This window comes from Salvelinus fontinalis, chromosome 2 (genome assembly GCF_029448725.1).
Source record: "Salvelinus fontinalis isolate EN_2023a chromosome 2, ASM2944872v1, whole genome shotgun sequence".
NCBI lineage: Eukaryota > Metazoa > Chordata > Actinopteri > Salmoniformes > Salmonidae > Salvelinus > Salvelinus fontinalis.
Genome location: NC_074666.1, coordinates 272,319 through 296,431, shown reverse-complemented (window position 1 = coordinate 296,431; position 24,113 = coordinate 272,319). Strand labels below are relative to the sequence as shown.

The window sequence follows — 24,113 nt, the reverse complement described above, 5'->3', positions numbered from 1 at the left end:
TCCCCACAGCATGATGCTGCCACCACCATGCTTCACCGTATGGATGGTGTCAGGTTTCCTCCAGACATGATGCCTCCACCACCATGCTTCACCGTATGGATGGTGCCAGGTTTCCTCCAGACATGATGCTGCCACCACCATGCTTCACCATATGGATGGTGCCAGGTTTCCTCCAGACATGATGCTGCCACCACCATGCTTCACTGTATGGATGGTGCCAGGTTTCCTCCAGACATGATGCTGCCACCACCATGCTTCACCGTATGGATGGTGCCAGGTTTCCTCCAGACATGATGCTGCCACCACCATGCTTCACCGTATGGATGGTGTCAAGTTTCCTCCAGACATGATGCTGCCACCACCATGCTTCACCGTATGGATGGTGCCAGGTTTCCTCCAGACATGATGCTGCCACCACCATGCTTCACCGTATGGATGGTGCTAGGTTTCCTCCAGACATGATGCTGCCACCACCATGCTTCACCGTATGGATGGTGCCAGGTTTCCTCCAGACATGATGCTGCCACCACCATGCTTCACCGTATGGATGGTGTCAAGTTTCCTCCAGACATGATGCTGCCACCACCATGCTTCACCGTATGGATGGTGCCAGGTTTCCTCCAGACATGATGCTGCCACCACCATGCTTCACCGTATGGATGGTGTCAGGTTTCCTCCAGACATGACTCTTAGCATTCAGGCCAAAGAGTTCAATCTTGGTTTCATCAGACCAGAGAATATTGTTTCTCATGGTCTGAGAGTCTTTGGCAACCTTTTGGCAAACTCCAAGTGGGCTGTCATGTGCCTTTTACTAAGGAGTGACATCCGTCTGGCCACTCTACCATAAAGGCCTGATTGGTGGGGTGCTGCACAAATCTCATCTCCACAGAGGAACTCTGGATGTCTGTCAGAGTGACCATCGGGTTCTTGGTCACCTCCCTGACCAAGGCCCGTCTCCCCTGATTGCTCAGTTTGGCCATGCGGCCAGCTCTAGGAAGAGTCTTGGTTGTTCCAAACTTCTTCCATTTAAGATTGATGGAGGGCGCTGTGTTCTTGGGGACCTTCAATGCTGCCAAAAAATGTTGGTACACTTCCCGAGAGCTGTGCCTCGACACAATCCTGTCTCGGAGCTCTATGGACAATTCCTTCGACCTCATGGCTTGGTTTTTGCTCTGACATGCACTGTCAATTGTGGGACCTTATATAGACGGGTGTGTGCCTTTCCAAATCATCGCCAATCAATTGAATTACCACAAGTGGCCAAATCAAGATGTAGAAACATCTCAAGGATTTTCAATGGAAACAGGATTCACCTGAGATCAATTTCAAGTCTCATAGCAAAGGGTCTGAATAATTATGTAACTAAGGTATTTCTGTTTTTAAAGTTTAATACATTTGGAAGGCATTCTATAAACCTGTTTTTGCTTTGTCATTTTGGGGTATTGTGTGTAGATTGCTGATAAAAAAAAGTATAATTTTATTCACTTTATTGAAAGGCTGTAAATTAACAAAATGTGTAAAAATTAAATGGGTCTATATAATTAATTATATATATATATATTATTATTAATATAATATAATTTCCGAAGGTACTGTATGCATCCCAACCAGTCCATAGAACAGATACATACAGTAGAGTATCTTAATCCCAACCAGTCCATAGAACAGATACATACAGTAGAGTATCTTAATCCCAACCAGTCCATAGAACAGATACATACAGTAGAGTATCTTAATCCCAACCAGTCCATAGAACAGATACATACAGTAGAGTATCTTAATCCCAACCAGTCTAAAGAACAGATACATACAGTAGAGTGTCTTAATCCCAACCAGTCCATAGAACAGATTCATACAGTAGAGTATCTTAATCCCAACCAGTCCATAGAACAGATACATACAGTAGAGTGTCTTAATCCCAACCAGTCCATAGAACAGATACATACAGTAGAGTATCTTAATCCCAACCAGTCTAAAGAACAGATACATACAGTAGAGTGTCTTAATCCCAACCAGTCCATAGAACAGATACATACAGTAGAGTATCTTAATCCCAACCAGTCCATAGAACAGATACATACAGTAGAGTGTCTTAATCCCAACCAGTCCATAGAACAGATACATACAGTAGAGTATCTTAATCCCAACCAGTCCATAGAACAGATACATACAGTAGAGTGTCTTAATCCCAACCAGTCCATAGAACAGATACATACAGTAGAGTATCTTAATCCCAACCAGTCCATAGAACAGATACATACAGTAGAGTATCTTAATCCCAACCAGTCCATAGAACAGATACATACAGTAGAGTATCTTAATCCCAACCAGTCCATAGAACAGATACATACAGTAGAGTGTCTTAATCACAACCAGTCTATAGAACAGATACATACAGTAGAGTATCTTAATCCCAACCAGTCCATAGAACAGATACATACAGTAGAGTATCTTAATCCCAACCAGTCCATAGAACAGATACATACAGTAGAGTATCTTAATCCCAACCAGTCCATAGAACAGATACATACAGTAGAGTATCTTAATCCCAACCAGTCTATAGAACAGATTCATACAGTAGAGTATCTTAATCCCAACCAGTCTATAGAACAGATACATACAGTAGAGTATCTTAATCCCAACCAGTCTATAGAACAGATTCATACAGTAGAGTATCTTAATCCCAACCAGTCCATAGAACAGATACATACAGTAGAGTATCTTAATCCCAACCAGTCCATAGAACAGATACATACAGTAGAGTATCTTAATCCCAACCAGTCTATAGAACAGATACATACAGTAGAGTATCTTAATCCCAACCAGTCCATAGAACAGATACATACAGTAGAGTATCTTAATCCCAACCAGTCCATAGAACAGATACATACAGTAGAGTGTCTTAATCCCAACCAGTCTATAGAACAGATTCATACAGTAGAGTATCTTAATCCCAACCAGTCTATAGAACAGATTCATACAGTAGAGTATCTTAATCCCAACCAGTCCATAGAACAGATACATACAGTAGAGTATCTTAATCCCAACCAGTCTATAGAACAGATACATACAGTAGAGTATCTTAATCCCAACCAGTCTATAGAACAGATACATACAGTAGAGTATCTTAATCCCAACCAGTCCATAGAACAGATACATACAGTAGAGTATCTTAATCCCAACCAGTCCATAGAACAGATACATACAGTAGAGTATCTTAATCCCAACCAGTCCATAGAACAGATACATACAGTAGAGTGTCTTAATCCCAACCAGTCTATAGAACAGATTCATACAGTAGAGTATCTTAATCCCAACCAGTCCATAGAACAGATACATACAGTAGAGTATCTTAATCCCAACCAGTCCATAGAACAGATACATACAGTAGAGTATCTTAATCCCAACCAGTCCATAGAACAGATACATACAGTAGAGTGTCTTAATCCCAACCAGTCCATAGAACAGATACATACAGTAGAGTATCTTAATCCCAACCAGTCTATAGAACAGATACATACAGTAGAGTATCTTAATCCCAACCAGTCTATAGAACAGATACATACAGTAGAGTATCTTAATCCCAACCAGTCTAAAGAACAGATACATACAGTAGAGTGTCTTAATCCCAACCAGTCTAAAGAACAGATACATACAGTAGAGTATCTTAATCCCAACCAGTCCATAGAACAGATACATACAGTAGAGTATCTTAATCCCAACCAGTCTATAGAACAGATACATACAGTAGAGTATCTTAATCCCAACCAGCCTGATGGGGAGATTGGAGTAATATAATATGGTTAGCAGTTTGCCATATGGTGCTGGGGTTTAATATTTATAATGATCTCCTGCTAGAACCATTAATTCCGTCTCCAGGATATTCATTACCTACAGGATGGAGGGAGGGAGGGGTCATACCATTCAAGGAGAGAGAGGAACGTCAGTTTCCAAGGACACAGGGATGAGTAAAGCCTAATATACAGTCTCCTTATATAGATTACAGTCTGATATACAGTCACCTTATATAGAGTACAGTCTCCTTATATAGAGTACAGTCTGATATACAGTCTCCTTATATAGAGTACAGTCTCCTTATATAGAGTACAGTCTGACATACAGTCACCTTCTATAGAGTACAGTCTGATATACAGTTTCCTTATTTAGAGTACAGTCTCCTTATATAGAGTACAGTCTTCTTATATAGAGTACAGTCTCCTTATATAGAGTACAGTCTCCTTCTATAGAGTACAGTCACCTTCTATAGAGTATAGACGCCAAGCCTGTAGACACCAAGCCTGTAGACACCAAGGCTGTAGACACCAAGCCTGTAGACACCAAGCCTGTAGACACCAAGCCTGCAGACACCAAGCCTGTAGACACCAAGCCTGTAGACACCAAGCCTGTAGACACCAAGCCTGCAGACACCAAGCCTGTAGACACCAAGCCTGTAGACGCCAAGCCTGTAGACACCAAGCCTGTAGACACCAAGCCTGTAGACACCAAGCCTGCAGACACCAAGCCTGTAGACACCAAGCCTGCAGACACCAAGCCTGTAGACACCAAGCCTGTAGACACCAAGCCTGCAGACACCAAGCCTGCAGACACCAAGCCTGCAGACACCAAGCTTGTAGACACCAAGCCTGCAGACACCAAGCCTGCAGACACCAAGCCTGTAGACACCAAGCCTGTAGACACCAAGCCTGCAGACACCAAGCCTGTAGACACCAAGCCTGTAGACGCCAAGCCTGTAGACACCAAGCCTGTAGACACCAAGCCTGTAGACACCAAGCCTGCAGACACCAAGCCTGTAGACACCAAGCCTGTAGACACCAAGCCTGTAGACACCAAGCCTGTAGACACCAAGCCTGTAGACACCAAGCCTGTAGACACCAAGCCTGTAGACACCAAGCCTGTAGATAAGAACTGCTATATTCCAACAAAGAAAAACAGGTACTAGCTGGCACCAGACAAAGTGATTAGACTGTTGTAATGTCGAGTCACCCCTCTGACATCATCCTGACATCAGTCTGGAGCAGGAGATTAAAGACTGAACGGATACATGTGTTGTCACAGTTGTGTTACCACGGAGATGACAGGTAGCCTAGCAGTTAAGAATGTTGTGCCAGTAACCAAAAGGTCGCTAGTTCGAATCCCGAGACAACTAGGTTGTCACGTTCTTGACCTTGATTCCCTTGTTTTGTGTTTATTTAGTATGGTCAGGGCGTGAGTTGGGGTGGGCAGTCTATGCTATTTGTTTCTATGTTTCAGTTTGTTCGTTTGGCCTGATATGGTTCTCAATCAGAGGCAGGTGTTTGTCATTGTCTCTGATTGGGAACCATATTAAGGTAGGCTGTTTTCACTGTTTGTTGGTGGGTGATTGTTGTCGTGTCTGTGTTTGTTCGCCGCACGGTACTGTTTTTGTTCGTTTGTTCACGTCGTTTATTGTTTTGTATTTCGTCAAGTGTTTTTCGTCTTCGTTGCTAATATTAAAATATGTATTCAAACCACGCTGCGCTTTGGTCCGATCCTTGCTCCTCCTCAGACGAGGAGGAAGACGAGCGCTACATAGGTGAAATAAATCTGTCGATGTGCCTTTGAGCAAGGTACCTAACCCTAACTGTTCCTGTACGTCGCTCTGGATAAGAGTGTCTGCTAAATGATGGAGAAGTAAAATGGATGAAAGGTTGTGTTACCAGGGGGATGACAGGGTTACGTTACCAGGGGGATGACAGGGTTACGTTACCAGGGGGATGACAGGGTTACGTTACCAGGGGGATGACAGGGTTACGTTACCAGGGGGATGACAGGGTTACGTTACCAGGGGGATGACAGGGTCCTTCATGTTCTCTCATAACCCTTATTGACGTTTTCCCCACACTGCCCCTGAGGGGGAGGAGTCTGCTGCCACGGACTGAGGAGAGACAAAAAATCCTCCTCTCTAAAATATATCAACCCCCCACCCTCAAATGCCTCTCTCTCTTCTCCCCCTGTTTCTTGCTCCCACCTCTCTCTCTCTCTCTCTCTCTCTCTCTCTCTCTCTTCTGCCCCTGTTTCTTGCTCCCACCTCTCTCTCTCTCTCTTCTCCCCCTGTTTCTTGAACCCACCTCTCTCTCTCTCTCTCTCAGTGCATGCTGGGAATGTTTGTAGTTGAGAGGCCGTGTGGAGGGCTCTGTCCTTACTCATTTTCTTGATTCTATCCTTGATCTTTTCTTTAAATTTTTTATTTCTATGGTGGAGGGTTAACTCACTGTTAGTTTAGCGGTACCCACTGGTTTTTTTTTCAAAGTTAAGAACTAAGAGGACGGAGTTTTGGACTCCTGAGGTTTGAACGGTGTGGTGTGCGTGATGGCATTTTCAGGAACACACCTGGATCCATGCCCTAACGACAGCGTCTCCTCTGCGCTGTGAAAGAGTTAACGTGGCGAAGGTACTGTCGTTACGGCATAGATGCAGGTGTGTTCCTGAGAAAGGAGTTCACTTCTTCTTAATAGGGGGCGCTGTTTTCACTTTGGGAAAAAATCGTGCCCAAATTAAACGGCCTCGTACTCTGTTCTAGATCATACGATATGCATATTATTATTACTGTTGGATAGAAAACACTCTGAAGTTTCTAAAACTGTTTGAATTATATCTGTGAGTAAAACAGAACTCATTTGGCAGCAAACTTCCAAAAGGAAGTGAAAATTCTGAAACTGGGTGTCTGTGTAAGGCCTTGCCTATTCAGAGCCTTATATTTATGGATCTGTATGCACTTCATACGCCTTCCACTAGATGTCAAGAGGCAGTAGAATGTTGAATGGGGTGTCTAGCTTGATGTGAAACTGAAGAAATGGACATTCTAAAACAAAACAACGATTTATTCTGGAACTAGGACTCCTTGCACTACATTCTGATGGAAGATCATCCAAAATAAGAGAATATTTATGATGTTATTTCGTATTTTTGTGGAATATGTTGGCTCCAACATCGCGGAGAATGGCTGGGCGATATCTCAGATTATTGCATGCTATACTTTGTACTAAAGTTTTTTTTTTTTAATCTAACACAGCGGTTGCATTAAGAACCAGTGTATCTTTCATTTGCTGTACAACATGTATTTTTTAGCAAAGTTTATGATGAGTTTTTTGGTTAGATTACGTGACTGTCCAAAATTTCTCCGGACAATTTGGTGCATTTTGGCCCCATATTTACAATGTAAAACCAGGATTTGTAGCTATAAATACGCACTTTTTCGAACAAAACATAAATGTATTGTATAACATGATGTTATAAGACTATCATCTGATGAAGTTGTTAAAAGGCTAGTGATTAATTTTATCTCTATTTGTGGGTTTTGTGAAAGCTGTCTTTGAGGTGGAAAAATGGCGGTGTGTTTTTGGATATTGTGGTGAGCTAATATAAATATATATTGTGTTTTCGCTGTAAAACATTTTAAAAATCGGAAATGTTGGCTGGATGCACAAGATGTTTATCTTTCATTTGCTGTATTGGACTTGTGATTTCATGAAATTATATTATATGATATCCCTGTGGCGCTAGGCTAGGCTATGCTAGTCAGCTTTTTTGATGAGGATGATCCCAGATCCGGGAGGGGGGGGTCGGTAGAGGTTTTAAGGTGGAGGAGGTTCTGCTCACGATCGGTGAACAGGTGAACAGGTGAACAGGTGAACAGGTGAACAGGTAGGAGCTGAATTTATACATACTGCATCCAGAATGAACAAAGCTGTGGTTGTGTCATGAAAGAGTGAATTTGGTGGGTTGGCTGATCGCTACTGGGATGTTTTGTAAGGGATGTTTTGTAAGGGATGTCTCTCTGCTAGTTCTCTCTCTCTGTTTTGGTGCCGATTTCTCCTCTTTCGACTCCTTCGACCCGGGTGGTAGTTGCGAATCTGCCTCCGTTTATTACAGATGATCAAATCAGGAAAGAGCTGAGTCGTTTTGGTAACTTTGCTTGCGGTTGTCGTGTCGTTTTCAGGCAGATGTTGTTAAGCATGTTGTTTCATTCCGGAGGCAGATAAATGTGCATTTTAAAGTGAGGGGAGGGGCTCTATGCAGGGTTTGCCAGCGCGGATAGTCTGCTGTGTTTTGAGTATGGGGATTTGAGGCATAAGACCTTTGTGTGCCAACATAAACACCATAGACAAGGTGAGCGCAAGTGGGGGAAACCGAGGTCAATGTGCAGGGGGCCTTAATGTTACGGATAGGGGGCAGCATTTTCACGTTTGGATGAAAGCGTGCCCAGAGTAAACTGCCTGCTACTCAGTCTCAGTTGTTAATATATGCATATTATTAGTAGATTTGCATAGAAAACACTCTGAAGTTTCTAAAACTGTTTGAATGATGTCTGTGAGTATAACAGAACTCATATGGCAGGCGAAAACCCGAGAAAAATCCAACACGGAAGTGGGAAATCTGAGGTTTGTAGGTTTTCAACTCTTGGCCTATCGAATACACAGTGTCTATGGGGTCATTTTACACTTCCTACCGCTTCCAATAGATGTCAACAGTATTTAGAACCTTGTTTGATGCTTCTACTGTGAAGTGGGGAATGAGTCAGGGCTCTGGCAGAATGCCAGGAGCTCGTGACGCTCGTCCACGTGAGAGCGAGCTCTGTTCCATTGCTTTTATGAAGACAAAGGAATTCTCCGGTTGGAACATTATTGAATATTTACGTTAAAAACATCCTAAAGATGGATTCTATACTTCGTTTGACATGTTTCTATGGACTGTAATATGACTTTCGTCTGAACTTTTGCCTGGACTTGCCCGTGCGTCGTGAGTTTAGATTGTGTACTGAACGCGCAAACCAAAAGGAGGTATTTGGACATAAATGATGGACTTTATGGAACAAATCAAACATTTATTGTGGAACTGGGATCCCTGGGAGTGCATTCTGATGAAGATCAAAGGTAAGTGAATATTTATAATGCTATTTCTGACATCTGTTGACTCCAACATGGCGGATATCTGTTTGGGTTGATTTGTCGTCTGAGCGCCGTACTCAGATTATTGCATGGTTCGCTTTTCCGTGAAGTTTTTTTGAAATCTGACACAGCGGTTGCATTAAGGAGAAGTATATCTTTAAATCTGTGAATAACACTTGTATCTTTTATCAATGTTTATTATGAGTATTTCTGTGATTTGATGTGGCTCTGCGCAAATTCACGGGATGTTTTGGAGGCAAAGCCAAATGTAAACTGAAAATCTATTGTGTAACATGTTGTCCCGGGAGTGTCATCTGATGAAGAATATCAAAGGTTAGTGATTAATTTGATCAATATTTCTGCTTTTTGTGACTCCTCTCTTTGGTTGGAAAATCGCTGTATGCTTTCTGTGACTAGTTGCTGACCTAATATAATGATATGTTCTGCTTTCGCCGAAAAGCTTTTTTGAAATTGGACACTTTTGTTGGATTAACGAGAATGTTATCCTTAAAATGATGTCTAATACTTGTATGTTTTAGAAAATTGAATTATGACATTTCTGTTGATTAAACTTGGCGCCCTGCAATTTCATTGGCTGTTGGCGAGGCGTCCTAGACAAGTTAAGACGCAGGCAGAGGCTGGGCCTAGTCATGTTATAGATGGTGGTGTAGATGAGGCTGGGTCTGGTCATGTTATAGATGGTGGTGTAGATGAGGCTGGGTCTAGTCAGGTTATAGATGGTGGTGTAGATGAGGCTTGGTCTGGTCACGTTATAGATGGTGGTGTAGATGAGGCTGGGTCTGCTCAGGTTATAGATGGTGGTGTAGATGAGGCTTGGTCTGGTCACGTTATAGATGGTGGTGTAGATGAGGCTGGGTCTAGTCAGGTTATATATGGTGGTGTAGATGAGGCTGGGTCTAGTCAGGTTATAGATGGTGGTGTAGATGAGGCTGGGTCTAGTCAGGTTATAGATGGTGGTGTAGATGAGGCTGGGTCTAGTCAGGTTATAGATGGTGGTGTAGATGAGGCTGGGTCTGACTTTCCTGCCCAAAAAAGGGGACTTGTTTGAACTTAAGAACTGGTCTCTCTAGACCAAGAGAAGGCTTTTGTTTGTGTCGGGAGGCTAAAGTCAGTCTGTTATATCTGGAGTATTTCTCCTGTCTTATCCGGTGTGCTGTGTGAATTTAAGCATGCTCTCTAATTCTCTCTCTCTCTCTTTTTCTTTCTCTCATTCTTTCTTTCTTTCTCTCTCTCGGAGGACCTGAGCCCTAGGACCATGCCTCAGGACTACCTGGCATGATGACTCCTTGCTGTCCCCAGTGCACCTGGCCGTGCTGCTGCTCCAGTTTGAACTGTTTTGCCTGCGGCTATGGAACCCTGACCTGTTCACCGGACGTGCTACCTGTCCCAGACCTGCTGTTTTCAACTCTCTAGAGACCGCAGGAGCAGTAGAGATACTCTGAATGATCGGCTATGAAAAGCCAACTGACATTTACTCCTGAGGTGCTGACCTGTTGCACCCTCTACAACCACTGTGATTATTATTATTTGACCCTGCTGGTCATCTATGAACATTTGAACATCTTGGCCATGTTCTGTTATAATCTCCACCCGGCACAGCCAGAAGAGGACTGGCCACTCCTCAGAGCCTGGTTCCTCTCTAGGTTTCTTCCTAGGTTCTGTCCTTTCTAGGGAATCTTTCCTAGCCACCGTGCTTCTACACCTGCATTGCTTGCTGTTTGGGGTTTTAGGCTGGGTTTCTGTACAGCACTTTGAGATATCAGCTGATGTACGAAGGGCTTTATCAATACATTTGATTGATTTGATTGATAGAGTGGACCATGAGTGACTGTTTAATTTGATGTCTGTGTTTGGGGAAAGGTTTTTTGACTTGTGTGAAGATGTATGCAGGGGCGTCATGTATGGTCAAGGTGGGAGGGGGGCTCAGTAGGCCAGTCTGAGTGAGGTGGGGCATTAGACAAGGTTATCCTCTATCGGGGCAGTTATATACACTAGCCATTGAGCCTTTTCTGTGTTGGCAGGCATAGCAGTGTCGGCGTACGCAGGTGACGTTTCTGTGATGGTGAGGGATGGGCAGAATATGCTGGCACTAGAGGCTAGTGGGAAGGTGTACGAGGGAGCTTCGTCAGCTAATGTAAACTGGGGCAAGAGCAAAGCTCTAAATGATCTACAGTGCTTTGCAAAAGTATTCATCCCCCTTGGTGCTTTTCCTATTTTGTTGCATTACAAACTGTAGTTTAAATGGATTTTTATCAGAGTTAAATAGCCTACAGAGGAGGGAACCAGAGTTGACTAGTCTACATAGGAGGGTATCAGAGTTGACTAGTCTACATAGGAGGGTACCAGAGTTGACTAGTCTGCATAGGAGGGTATCAGAGTTGACTAATCTACATAGGAGGGTATCAGAGTTGACTGGTCTACAGAGGAGGGTACCAGAGTTGACTAGTCTACAGAGGAGGGTACCAGAGTTGACTGGTCCACAGAGGAGGGTATCAGAGTTGACTGGTCTACAGAGGAGGGTACCAGAGTTGACTAGTCTACAGAGGAGGGTATCAGAGTTGACTGATCCACAGAGGAGGGTATCAGAGTTGACTAGTCTACAGAGGAGGGTATCAGAGTTGACTGGTCCACAGAGGAGGGTATCAGAGTTGACTGGTCTACAGAGGAGGGTACCAGAGTTGACTAGTCTACAGAGGAGGGTATCAGAGTTGACTAGTCTACAGAGGAGGGTACCAGAGTTGACTAGTCTACAGAGGATGGTACCAGAGTTGACTAGTCTACATAGGAGGGTATCAGAGTTGACTAGTCTACAGAGGAGGGTCTCAGAGTTGACTAGTCTACAGAGGAGGGTACCAGAGTTGACTAGTCTACAGAGGAGGGTATCAGAGTTGACTAGTCTACAGAGGAGGGTATCAGAGTTGACTAGTCTACAGAGGAGGGTCTCAGAGTTGACTAGTCTACAGAGGAGGGTACCAGAGTTGACTAGCCTTCCTTTGCCTTTTCAGACTGACGAGACACTGATCAATAAGAACCTGGCAATGTTCTATTGAAACAGGAAGCAGTCAGCCGTCCTTAGCTTCCACATACAGGCTGCCACTTGCTCCTGGGCTTTAGTGCTATCAGTGGAACAGCACATGCAGAGCAGCCTGGTTAGTGACAGAACAGGACACAGTGTGTTATCTCAGACTCTCCAATGACAGAAAGCCCCCCTCAGGACCAGTCATTGGAAATCATTGAACCTGTGCTTTTACATTTTCCCTCTTATCAAGGGGAAGTGTTGGCTATGAAAATTATTCATGGATTAAAGCAGAAGCAGAAACAGAATGGCACTAGGCCTACGGGCCTCAGTCCCATTTAAAGAGTCCAACATGAGAGAGAGAGACTTGACTTTTTGTCCTTCTTTAATGATACACCCTCATTCCATTAAACCCCCCCCCTCCCCTGCTGTAAAAAACAAATATCTCCTGTGTTGCATAATCACCCTCTACCACACAATACAAAACAACATCACAATAACCATTTCTACAACCGTATATATCCAACCCATCTCCCCCAGGTATACGGACGGCCTCCCCGACCATATGTCCTTAAATATCTCTGCACTTATCATTTATACAACTCTAATTCCACCCTAAGGTGTGCAGAGATCACCCCATGAAATACAAGTAAAGGGTCTGTTATCCCCCCGAACTTTGACCCTGTTCCTCCTTGTTCGCCAAATCGTCAACGTTGCCTGAGCAAACAGAAAACACACATTTGGCCTTTTCCTTATTCAAATACATCCAGACAATATGTCCACCTCTCACACAGACTTTTCAACAGAGATATTAATGGCATTAACCCGGGCGCACACAGAAAACACATGATGCACAGTTTCACTCATGACACAGAAAGGATACCCCTGTCCGACTCCCGGGTCGACCCGTGCCAACCATCTATCAGTGGCCAGGGTTTCCATGTAGAACCCTCCACTGGAGGTCACCTGATCTCTTTGGTACTGGAGGTTTGTAGAGCGCCCTCCATCTAAAACCCACCATACTCTCCTCCCCACATACCCCTTGCCACTGATGTGCCTTCACTCCTGTTAGGCTCCTAATGTTCCTTACCTTAATGCAGAGGTTGTAGATGGCTTTACCTCCCACCCCCTCAAACTCCCCCAGGCTCGGAGTGTTAAAACCTAACAAGTCCTCCAGACCCCCTTGACAGTCCCCAGTCTCTGCCGTCACCTGCAGTGGCGGAAACGTTGGTGGCCCCTCTCCCTTTGGCCTCTCAAACACCCCCCCTTACCGGCTCAGACTCCTGGCTCCTCCCCCAGGAATCCAGCGGCGTAATAGATGTCATTCCTGTTGTGCCAGGACTTCCAGAGTTTTCCCTCCTCCACCCGCAACCGCAGGTCACCCAGCCTTAATAAACCTGCTGCCATCAGTCGCTGCTGCAGGGTGTCTGACTGAACTGATCTCAAAACGATGGCTGGATTGTGGAAGATAGGCTCCTCCCACAGCCCAGGCTCCACACCCCCTTCTCATGTGGTTTCTCATGCAGCTGCCAGGCCCTCAGCATCGCAGAGTAGAAATCAGAGAGACTTGCTGTACTCGAGCTGACAAGGTAAAAATGTGTGCTTCTGCTCCTGAGCGAGGCAGTTAACCCACTTTTCCCCAGGCGCTGAAGATGTGGATGTCGATTAAGGCAGCCCCCCACACACCTCTCTGATTCAGAAGGTTTGGGTTAAATGCAGAAGACACATTTCAGTTTAATACAATCAGTTGGACAACTGACTAGGTATCCCCCTTTCCCCTTTCCCTATTCAGCCTCTCCAGCCTCATGAGGAACAGCTGCTGGTCCAACCCTAATCCGCCAGCTCTCCTCAGCAGCGCTCATGCTGGTTCCCTCCAGCCGATATAAGTATGGTACAGCAATCTATGCCCAGCCTTTAGTCGGAATGCAGCCACCCTGCTCTCCAGTTCCACCAGGCCCTGTCCTCCTTCGTGGACGGACATCGACAACACTGCCGCCCTCAGCTAGCTATGGCCCGACCAGAAGAATTCCACCAGCTTGCTTTGCAGGTCTAGAAGTAGGCCGGTGGGGGGGGGGGGGGTTGAGGACAGCCAGTTTATGCCACAGGGAGAATGCCACCAGGTTGTTGATTATCAGCACCCTCCCTCTATATGACACTTGGGACAGAAGCCAAGTGTTAGCAAAAAAGCAACATGTTTTGTCTCATTTGAACAGATTACATTCTTCCATATGTTTGGGGAGTCTCCCACATGCCTTTTGGTGAACACTTTAAGCAATGGCTTTTTTCCGGACACGTCTGTAAAGTCCAGCTCTGTGGAGTGTACGGCTTAAGGTGGTCCTATGGACTGATACACCAATCTACACAGCTCCTTCAGGGTTATCTCTTGTCTATTTGTTGCCTCTCTGATTAATGCCCTCCTTGCCTGGTCCGTGAGTTTTGGTGGGCGGCTGGTTTGGCAGGATTGTTGTCGTGCCATGTTCTTTCAATTGTTATATAATTGATTTAATGGTGCTCCGTGGGATGTTCAAAGTTTCAGATATTTTTTTATAACCCAACCCTGATCTGTACTTCTCCACAACTTTGTCTCTGACCTGTTTGGAGAGCTCCTTGGTCTTCATGATGCTTCTGTATACTAGTCAACTCTGATACCCTCCTCTGTAGACTAGTCAACTCTGGTACCCTCCTCTGTAGACTAGTCAACTCTGGTACCCTCCTCTGTAGACTAGTCAACTCTGATACCCTCCTCTGTAGACTAGTCAACTCTGGTACCCTCCTCTGTAGACTAGTCAACTCTGGTACCCTCCTCTGTAGACTAGTCAACTCTGAGACCCTCCTCTGTAGACTAGTCAACTCTGGTACCATCCTCTGTAGACTAGTCAACTCTGATACCCTCCTCTGTAGACTAGTCAACTCTGGTACCCTCCTCTGTAGACCAGTCAACTCTGAGACCCTCCTCTATAGACTAGTCAACTCTGATACCCTCGTCTGTAGACTAGTCAACTCTGATACCCTCCTCTGTAGACTAGTCAACTCTGAGACCCTCCTCTGTAGACTAGTCAACTCTGGTACCCTCCTCTGTAGACTAGTCAACTCTGACACCCTCCTCTGTAGACTAGTCAACTCTGATACCCTCCTCTGTAGACCAGTCAACTCTGGTACCCTCCTCTGTAGACTAGTCAACTCTGGTACCCTCCTCTGTAGACTAGTCAACTCTGGTACCCTCCTCTGTAGACTAGTCAACTCTGGTACCCTCCTCTGTAGACTAGTCAACTCTGAGACCCTCCTCTGTAGACTAGTCAACTCTGGTACCCTCCTCTGTAGACTAGTCAACTCTGAGACCCTCCTCTGTAGACTAGTCAACTCTGGTACCCTCCTCTGTAGACTAGTCAACTCTGATACCCTCCTCTGTAGACTAGTCAACTCTGGTACCCTCCTCTGTAGACCAGTCAACTCTGAGACCCTCCTCTGTAGACTAGTCAACTCTGATACCCTCGTCTGTAGACTAGTCAACTCTGATACCCTCCTCTGTAGACTAGTCAACTCTGGTACCCTCCTCTGTAGACTAGTCAACTCTGATACCCTCCTCTGTAGACTAGTCAACTCTGGTACCCTCCTCTGTAGACTAGTCAACTCTGGTACCCTCCTCTGTAGACTAGTCAACTCTGAGACCCTCCTCTGTAGACTAGTCAACTCTGGTACCCTCCTCTGTAGACTAGTCAACTCTGATACCCTCCTCTGTAGACTAGTCAACTCTGGTACCCTCCTCTGTAGACCAGTCAACTCTGAGACCCTCCTCTATAGACTAGTCAACTCTGATACCCTCGTCTGTAGACTAGTCAACTCTGATACCCTCCTCTGTAGACTAGTCAACTCTGGTACCCTCCTCTGTAGACTAGTCAACTCTGACACCCTCCTCTGTAGACTAGTCAACTCTGATACCCTCCTCTGTAGACTAGTCAACTCTGGTACCCTCCTCTGTAGACTAGTCAACTCTGGTACCCTCCTCTGTAGACTAGTCAACTCTGGTACCCTCCTCTGTAGACTAGTCAACTCTGGTACCCTCCTCTGTAGACTAGTCAACTCTGAGACCCTCCTCTGTAGACTAGTCAACTCTGGTACCCTCCTCTGTAGACTAGTCAACTCTGGTACCCTCCTCTGTAGACTAGTCAACTCTGAGACCCTCCTCTGTAGACTAGTCAACTCTGGTACCCTCCTCTGTAGACTAGTCAACTCTGGTACCCTCCTCTGTAGACTAGTCAACTCTGAGACCCTCCTCTGTAGACTAGTCAACTCTGGTACCCTCCTCTGTAGACTAGTCAACTCTGATACCCTCCTCTGTAGACTAGTCAACTCTGGTACCCTCCTCTGTAGACCAGTCAACTCTGAGACCCTCCTCTGTAGACTAGTCAACTCTGATACCCTCGTCTGTAGACTAGTCAACTCTGATACCCTCCTCTGTAGACTAGTCAACTCTGAGACCCTCCTCTGTAGACTAGTCAACTCTGGTACCCTCCTCTGTAGACTAGTCAACTCTGACACCCTCCTCTGTAGACTAGTCAACTCTGATACCCTCCTCTGTAGACTAGTCAACTCTGGTACCCTCCTCTGTAGACTAGTCAACTCTGGTACCCTCCTCTGTAGACTAGTCAACTCTGATACCCTCCTCTGTAGACTAGTAAACTCTGAGACCCTCCTCTGTAGACTAGTCAACTCTGGTACCCTCCTATGTAGACTAGTCAACTCTGGTACCCTCCTCTGTAGACTAGTCAACTCTGGTACCCTCCTCTGTAGACTAGTCAACTCTGATACCCTCCTCTGTAGACTAGTCAACTCTGGTACCCTCCCCTCTCTTCCTACTTGCTGATCACGTGACTGGTGACACACACTTCCATGTTGTCTCTGTATTTTCTGTTGCTAGTTGGCTAACTGCCAAATGTTTTCACTTTTTACTCTTAATAACTATTTAATCAAACTCTGTATTTAACATGTTTACAAGGTCTTAGTTTGGTTTGGTCTTAGTCACACAACCTTTTTAATTCAACTTTTTCCCCCCTGACGCTTTACCTGGACACAGATCAGCAGGACCTCCACCACCTCAAAAAGCGAAGTAACATGATGCCTTCTAATGGCAGTCAATGTACTCATAATATACAGGAGAACTATCACCTTATGGTGAGAATAGTCAAGTTGTAAGCCCATGGGCCCATTTGCAGGCTAACGTGAAGATGGTGCTGGCTAAGGCTAAAACTGTCGAGTGTAGAGGGATATTGCTATTCACGTCGGCACCAACATTGTTATGATGAATCAGTCAGAGGTCACCAAGCGCAAAAAAACTTCAGACCATATCCCCCATTAAACCCGCAAAGGAGGAAGCGTTTGTGACAGCAAATTTCAATTTCCAAAAATCTAGTTACAGAATGTTCATCTTTTGAGCTTCTAGTCATGAAATGTATGCAGCCTAATCAGTCACTTTTTATAGCTACTGTTTACAGGCCTCCTGGGCCATATACAGCGTTACTCACTGACTTCCCAGAATTCCTATCGAACCTTGTAGTCATGCCAGATAATATTCTAATGTGTGGCGACTTCAATAATCACATGGAAAAGTCCACGGACCCACATTGCCAAACCCTGGATCGAATGTTGTCCTGTAGAATAAATATTGTGTATCTAAATGTTATTCCTCATAATTCCGGACTATCGGACCAACATCTTATCACGTTTGCAAATGCAACATACAGTACCAGTCAAAAGTTTGGACACACATATTCATTCAAGGGTTTTTCTTTATTTTTACTATATTCCACCTTGTATAATAATAGTGAAGACATCAACACTGTCAAATAACACATATGAAAAAAAATATATAAAATATATTTTAGATTCTTCAAAGTAGCCACCCTTTGTTTTGATGACATCGTTGCACAATGCAGAAGGCACTGCATCTGTCCTCGTGCTCCTTGACCTTAGTTGCATTTGACACCATCGATCACCACATTTTTGGGGGAAAGAATGGAAACCCTAATTGGTCTACAAAGACAAGTTCTGGCCTGGTTTTAGATCTGTCGGAAAGATATCAGTTTGTCTCTGTGGTTGGTTTGTCCTCTGACAAATCCATTGTACGTTTCTGTGATTCTCAAGGTTCCGTTATAGGACCGCTATTGTTTTCACTATATATTCTATTTCTTGGTGATGTCATTCGGGAAACAAAATGTCAACTTTCACTGCTATGCGGACGACAGATACCCGTGGAACACGGTGAAGCACCAAAAGGGCCTACCCTGGAAGCCTGTGTTTCAGACATGAGGAAGGGGATGTCGGTAAATGTTTTACTTTTAAGGCTCCTGCTCTGTTCCGGTCGAATTGGACCGGTTTACAAGTTTTCACTCTGAAAAATGTAGTTCATTTAATCTGATTGTCGTAAGGTTCCATGACTTTGTCCACACATCTGAACACACAAAACACGTTGTGATGAATTTCATTACATTTTGGGTGTTTTATATAACTTTTGTACAAACTGTGGTGTTCCTGGTCAAAACCCGGTAAAGCTGTTTACAGGAGGACTGTTAACAGTTTGTTCTGTTCTGTGACGGTACACAGCGTTGTACGGGATTGTCTGTTTCTTGGCAAGAGCCTTCATTTTCTCAGAACATGTCACAACCGTCATAAGAATAATTGGTCCAAGGCGCAGCGTGAGTACAGTTCCACATTTTAATGATAGTGAAAACTTCCAAAACAACAAAGATATAACGATCGTGAAATACGTAGGGCACATAGACACTCATACAAAACAACATCCCCCATAGCAGGTGGGAAAAAGGACACACTAAGTATGATCCCCAATTAGAGGTAACGATTATCAGCTGCCTCCAATTGGGAACCATACACACACACACCAACATAGAAATATAAGACCTAGAAACCACCCTAGTCACGCCCTGACCTAAAACACCATAGAGAACCCCGAGGGCTCTCTATGGTCAGGGCGTGACAGAACAAAAATAGACTGACGATTTTCAGAAGAAGGTCCTTTGTTTCTGGCCATTTTGAGTCTGTAATCGAACCCACAAATGCTGATGCTCCAGATACTCAACTAATGTAAAGGAGGCCAATTGTATTGCCTCTTTAATCAGAACATTAGTTTTCAGCTCTGCTAAAATAATTGCAAACGGGTTTTCTAATGATCAATTTGCCTTTTAAAATGATAAACTTGGATTAGCTAACACAACGTGTTATTGGAACACAGGAGTGATGGTTGCTGATAATGGGCCTCTGTACGCCTATGTAGATATTCCATTAAAAATCAGCCGTTTCCAGCTACAATAGTCATTTACAACATTATCAATGTCTACACTGTATTTCTGATAAATGTTATGTTATTTTAATGGATAAAAAATGTGCTTTTCATTCAAAAACAAGGACATTTCTAAGTGACTCCAAACTTTTGAACGGTAGTGTAGATGTTACCTTGGATCCTGCAGACCCGTACCATCTCTTTTGACAAACATATCAATAATAAAACTTTTAGTCCCAAAAATATGCAGAAAAGCAAATCCATGCTTTTGTCACTTGTAGATTTGTCACGCCTGCTCCCAGACTCCATTACCTTGTGTCAGCGTTAATGTCGATGTGTGTCATGACGCCGTCCTGTTCCATGTCTATTGCTAATTAAATGCTCACTCCCTTCCCTCCTCGTCTACCAGCGTCGATCCTCACAAGATTAGACTACTGCAATGCTCTACTCTCCGGCTACCAGGATAAAGCAGTAAATAAACTTCAGTTAGTGCTAAACATGGCTTCTAGATCCTTGCCTAGAACAACATTACTCCAGTGCTAGCCTCTCTACAATGGCTTCCTGTCAAGGCTTGAGCTGATTTTATTACATGGGCTTGCTCCTACCTATCTCTCCGATTTCGTCCTGCCTTCTAAGAAAACAGATGGAGGAATTTCTAAGAAAACAGATGGAGGCAGGACTTTCTCCTATAGAGCTCAATTTTATGGAATGGTCTGCCTGTCCATGTGAGAGATGCAGAATCATCTCTTCAGTAGGTCCTATGATGGACTGTTGTCCTTGCTTTCTCTGCCTGGCCGGTTCCCGTCTCACCACTGCGATTCTCTGCTTCTGACCCGGGGCTGAGTCACTGGCTTACTAGTGCTCTTCCATGCCGTCCCTAGGAGGGGTGCATCACGTTGTGCCAGGCTTGAGTCCATGGCATGATCTTGCTGTCCAGTCTTGCGCCCCCTCGGGCTCGTGCAGTGGAGGAGATCTTCATGGGCTTTACTCAGCCTTGTCTCAGGGTAGTAAGTTAGTAGTCTGTTGATATCCCTCTAGTGGTGTGGGGGCTATACTCAGCCTTGTCTCAGGGTAGTAAGTTGGTGGTCTGTTGATATCCCTCTAGTGGTGTGGGGACTATACTCAGCCTTGTCTCAGGGTAGTAAGTTAGTAGTCTGTTGATATCCCTCTAGTGGTGTGGGGACTATACTCAGCCTTGTCTCAGGGTAGTAAGTTAGTAGTCTGTTGATATCCCTCTAGTTGTGTGGGGACTATACTCAGCCTTGTCTCAGGGTAGTAAGTTAGTGGTCTGTTGATATCTCTCTAGTGGTGTGGGGACTATACTCAGCCTGGTCTCAGGGTAGTAAGTTAGTGGTCTGTTGATATCCCTCTAGTGGTGTGGGGACTATACTCAGCCTTGTTTCAGGGTAGTGCTCTGTTGATATCCCTCTAGTGGTGTGGGGACTATACTCAGCCTTGTCTCAGGGTAGTAAGTTAGTGGTCTGTTGATATCCCTCTATTGGTGTGGGGACTATACTCAGCCTTGTTTCAGGGTAGTGCTCTGTTGATATCCCTCTAGTGGTGTGGGGACTATACTCAGCCTTGTCTCAGGGTAGTAAGTTGGTGGTCTGTTGATATCCCTCTAGTGGTGTGGGGGCTGTAATTTGGAAAGGTGTGTGGGGTTAAATCCTGCCAGGTTGGCCCTGTCCGGGGGCCACATGTCCCCCGATCCCTGTCTCAGCTTCCAGTATCTATGCTGCAATAGTCTATCTGCCGAGGGGCTAGGGTCAGTCTGTCCTATCTGGTGTAATTCTCCTGTCTTATCTGGTGTCCTGTGACACCAAGTATGCTCCCTCTAATTCTCTCACCTCAGGACTACCTGGCCTGATGACTCCTGGCTGTCCCCGTCCTCAGTCTACCTGGCTGTGCTGCTGATCCATTTTCTGCTGTTCTGCTGTGGCTATGTAACCCTGACCTGTTCACCGGACGCACTACCTTGTCTTTCTCTCTCTCTCGACCTCTCTTGACCTCTGAACTGTCATTTACTCCTGAGGTGCTGACCTTTTGCACCTGCTACGCCCACTATGATTATTATTTGACCCTGCTGGTCATCTAAGAATGTTTAAACATCTTGAAGAACGATCTTGCCTTAATGGCCATGTACTCTTATAATCTCCACCCGGCACAGCCAGAAGAGGACTGGCCTTCCCTAGGTTCAAGACTTTCTAGTGAGTTTTTCCTGGCCACCGTGCTTCTACATCTGCATTGCTTGCTGTTTGGGGTTTTAGACTGCATTTCTTATAATCACTTTGTTACATCTGCTGAAAAAGGGCTTTATAAATACGTTTGATTTAACTTTGTCAACTCTGGTACCTTCCCTTGTAGACTATTCAAATCTGGTACTTTCCCTTGTAGACTATTCAACTCTGGTAGCTTCCCTTGTAGACTATTCAACTCTGGTAGCTTCCCTTGTAGACTATTCAACTCTGGTAGCTTCCCTTGTAGAACAGTCAACTCTGATTACAGTGAATTCAAGATGCTAATGCAAGTAGCCGGAGCTTCAGAGAGAGCCTGCCTCCTCCGACCTTCAGCACAGGACCTTCTCTTTCACTTATAACGAAGTGTGCTGAATGCTATCAAAATAAGCATTGCTAATAAAAAGCTGCAGACTGAAGGCAAAATATAGCAAATAGTGTCAGTATGGTTTGCAAACCAACGTGAGAAGACAAGCATGCCCTACAGGAGAGGAGAGGAGAGGAGAGGAGAGGAGAGGAGAGGAAAGGAAAGGAGAGGAGAGGAGAGGAAAGGAGAGGAGAGGAGAGGAGAGGAGAGGAGAGGAGAGGAAGAGAGGGTGTTTGAGAGGCCACTCAGCCAACATGATTTATTTATTCATTTCCTCTCTGCTTTAAAGGAAATATAAAAGGCCACATTGATTAGTGTTTAAGGATCATCCATTAATAGATTAAAAGCCCTCCGGTCGGTAGGAAGGCCAGGCAGAAACACAGCGTTCCAGTCACAAAATGCATACTATTCCCTATAAAGTGCACTACTACCCTATGGGCCCTTGGTACAATATAGTGAATAGGGTGCATACAGCATTTAATGGCCCTGCTACGAGGCCAAATAATGAGACTTTCTGGGACTATTCCTAGACTGAGTCAGTTTTAGATACCAAAGTGTGTGCCCGATCGTGCCGTGTCAGCTGCCGGCTTGGGGCTGGGGAACTGCTAGGAGGGTTGGGGCTGGGTAACTGCTAGGAGGGTTGGGGCTGGGTAACTGCTAGGAGGGTTGGGGCTGGGGACCTGCTAGGAGGGTTGGGGCTGGGTAACTGCTAGGAGGGTTGGGGCTGGGTAACTGCTAGTAGGGTTGGGGCTGGGTAAATGCTAGGAGGGTTGGGGCTGGGGAACTGCTAGGAGGTTTGGGGCTGGGTAACTGCTAGGAGGGTTGGGGCTGGGGCACTGCTAGGAGGGTTGGGGCTGGGGAACTGCTAGGAGGGTTGGGGCTGGGTAACTGCTAGGAGGGTTGGGGCTGGGGAATTGCTAGGAGGGTTGGGGCTGGGTAACTGCTAGGAGGGTTGGGGCTGGGTTAACTGCTAGGAGGGTTTGGGCTGTGTAACTGCTAGGAGGGTTGGGGCTGGGGAACTGCTAGGAGGGTTGGGGCTGGGGAACTGCTAGGAGGGTTGGGGCTGGGGAACTGCTAGGAGGGTTGGGGCTGGGGAACTGCTAGGAGGGTTGGGGCTGGGTAACTGCTAGGAGGGTTGGGGCTGGGTAACTGCTAGGAGGGTTGGGGCTGGGGAACTGATAGGAGGGTTGGGGCTGGGTAACTGATAGGAGGGTTGGGGCTGGGTAACTGCTAGAAGGGTTGGGGCTGGGTAACTGCTAGGAGGGTTGGGGCTGGGGGAAATGCTAGGAGGGTTGGGGCTGGGGAACTGCTAGGAGGGTTGGGGCTGGGTAACTGCTAGGAGGGTTGGGGCTGGGGCACTGCTAGGAGGGTTGGGGCTGGGGCACTGCTAGGAGGGTTGGGGCTGGGGAACTGCTAGGAGGGTTGGGGCTGGGTAACTGCTAGGAGGGTTGGGGCTGGGGAACTGCTAGGAGGGTTGGGGCTGGGGAACTGCTAGGAGGGTTGGGGCTGGGTAACTGCTAGGAGGGTTGGGGCTGGGGAATTGCTAGGAGGGTTGGGGCTGGGTAACTGCTAGGAGGGTTGGGGCTGGGTTAACTGCTAGGAGGGTTTGGGCTGGGTAACTGCTAGGAGGGTTGGGGCTGGGGAACTGCTAGGAGGGTTGGGGCTGGGGAACTGCTAGGAGGGTTGGGGTTGGGTAATTGCTAGGAGAGTTGGGGCTGGGTAACTGCTAGGAGGGTTGGGGCTGGGGAACTGCTAGGAGGGTTGGGGCTGGGGAACTGCTAGGAGGGTTGGGGCTGGGGAACTGCTAGGAGGGTTGGGGCTGGGGAACTGCTAGGAGGGTTGGGGCTGGGGAACTGCTAGGAGGGTTGGGGCTGGGTAACTGCTAGGAGGGTTGGGGCTGGGTAACTGCTAGTAGGGTTGGGGCTGGGTAAATGCTAGGAGGGTTGGGGCTGGGGAACTGCTAGGAGGTTTGGGGCTGGGTAACTGCTAGGAGGGTTGGGGCTGGGGAACTGCTAGGAGGGTTGGGGTTGGGTAATTGCTAGGAGAGTTGGGGCTGGGTAACTGCTAGGAGGGTTGGGGCTGGGGAACTGCTAGGAGGGTTGGGGCTGGGGAACTGCTAGGAGGGTTGGGGCTGGGGAACTGCTAGGAGGGTTGGGGCTGGGGAACTGCTAGGAGGGTTGGGGCTGGGTAATTGCTACGAGAGTTGGGTCCCAGAGATCAGCAGCATATAACACTGCATCCCACTGCTGGCTTG

The 24,113-nt window shown here is 46.0% G+C and overlaps 2 protein-coding genes across 3 annotated transcripts in view; one reads left to right on the top strand and one right to left on the bottom strand.

The window, feature by feature from the left end:
* Positions 1 to 24,113, bottom strand: part of LOC129869518 (ciliary neurotrophic factor receptor subunit alpha-like) — a 574,739-nt gene that overhangs the window by 527,209 nt on the left and 23,417 nt on the right. The window lies entirely within an intron of this gene.
* Positions 1,080 to 13,518, top strand: LOC129869503 (salivary glue protein Sgs-3-like). The gene is made up of 3 exons (XM_055943971.1): positions 1,080 to 1,085; positions 4,268 to 4,953; positions 13,491 to 13,518. Exons 1-3 carry the CDS (start codon positions 1,080 to 1,082, stop codon positions 13,516 to 13,518), a joined length of 720 nt encoding a protein of 239 aa, XP_055799946.1.

What these genes read in the sequence shown, in the direction of transcription:
- LOC129869503 (XM_055943971.1), top strand. An exon ending in ATTCCAACAAAGAAAAACAG is followed by an intron (nt 4,954 to 13,490) that starts GTACTAGCTGGC and finishes TTTCTCATGCAG; the next exon opens with CTGCCAGGCCCTCAGCATCG.